General features: G+C 40.5%; 1 protein-coding gene across 1 annotated transcript in view; it reads right to left on the bottom strand.

Moving 5' to 3' along the window:
- Positions 1-262: 262 nt before the first annotated feature.
- Positions 263-346, bottom strand: part of LOC119585536 (flocculation protein FLO11-like) — a 14,856-nt gene continuing 14,772 nt past the window's right edge. Inside the window, 1 exon segment of the mRNA XM_037934160.1 lies at positions 263-334. Coding sequence (XP_037790088.1) covers positions 263-334 — 72 coding nt within the window.

Below are 346 nucleotides of genomic sequence, written 5' to 3'. Positions count from 1 at the left end.
GGGCAAATATCGTCGGTATTCCCACATGCAAACATTAAAATCTTAAACATGCAAAGAGTTCAAGAAAGCAATAGGTTTATATAAACGTGTTCATTATATTACACACAGTGTAAAGATAAAAAACTTCCATCGTTTGACACGTGCCGGATCCCCGCCTCCCTCTGCCTCTCACTCTATCTGTGGAATCACTGACCACACGTAAAACCGCTTGCCTTTTATCACTTTTTGCAACACGAATCTTAATGCAAATTAATGGATTCACTTAAATGGCAACTAAAGACACTTTTGCAACTGCAATCATGAGCACGATAGTTACACCAGTGGGAAGAGGTTCCTGTGTAGCCAC

This window comes from Penaeus monodon, chromosome 20, assembly GCF_015228065.2.
Source record: "Penaeus monodon isolate SGIC_2016 chromosome 20, NSTDA_Pmon_1, whole genome shotgun sequence".
NCBI classification, from domain to species: Eukaryota; Metazoa; Arthropoda; class Malacostraca; order Decapoda; family Penaeidae; genus Penaeus; species Penaeus monodon.
The sequence above is the reverse complement of the archived record's forward strand: the minus strand, read 5'-3'. Positions and strand labels throughout refer to the sequence as shown.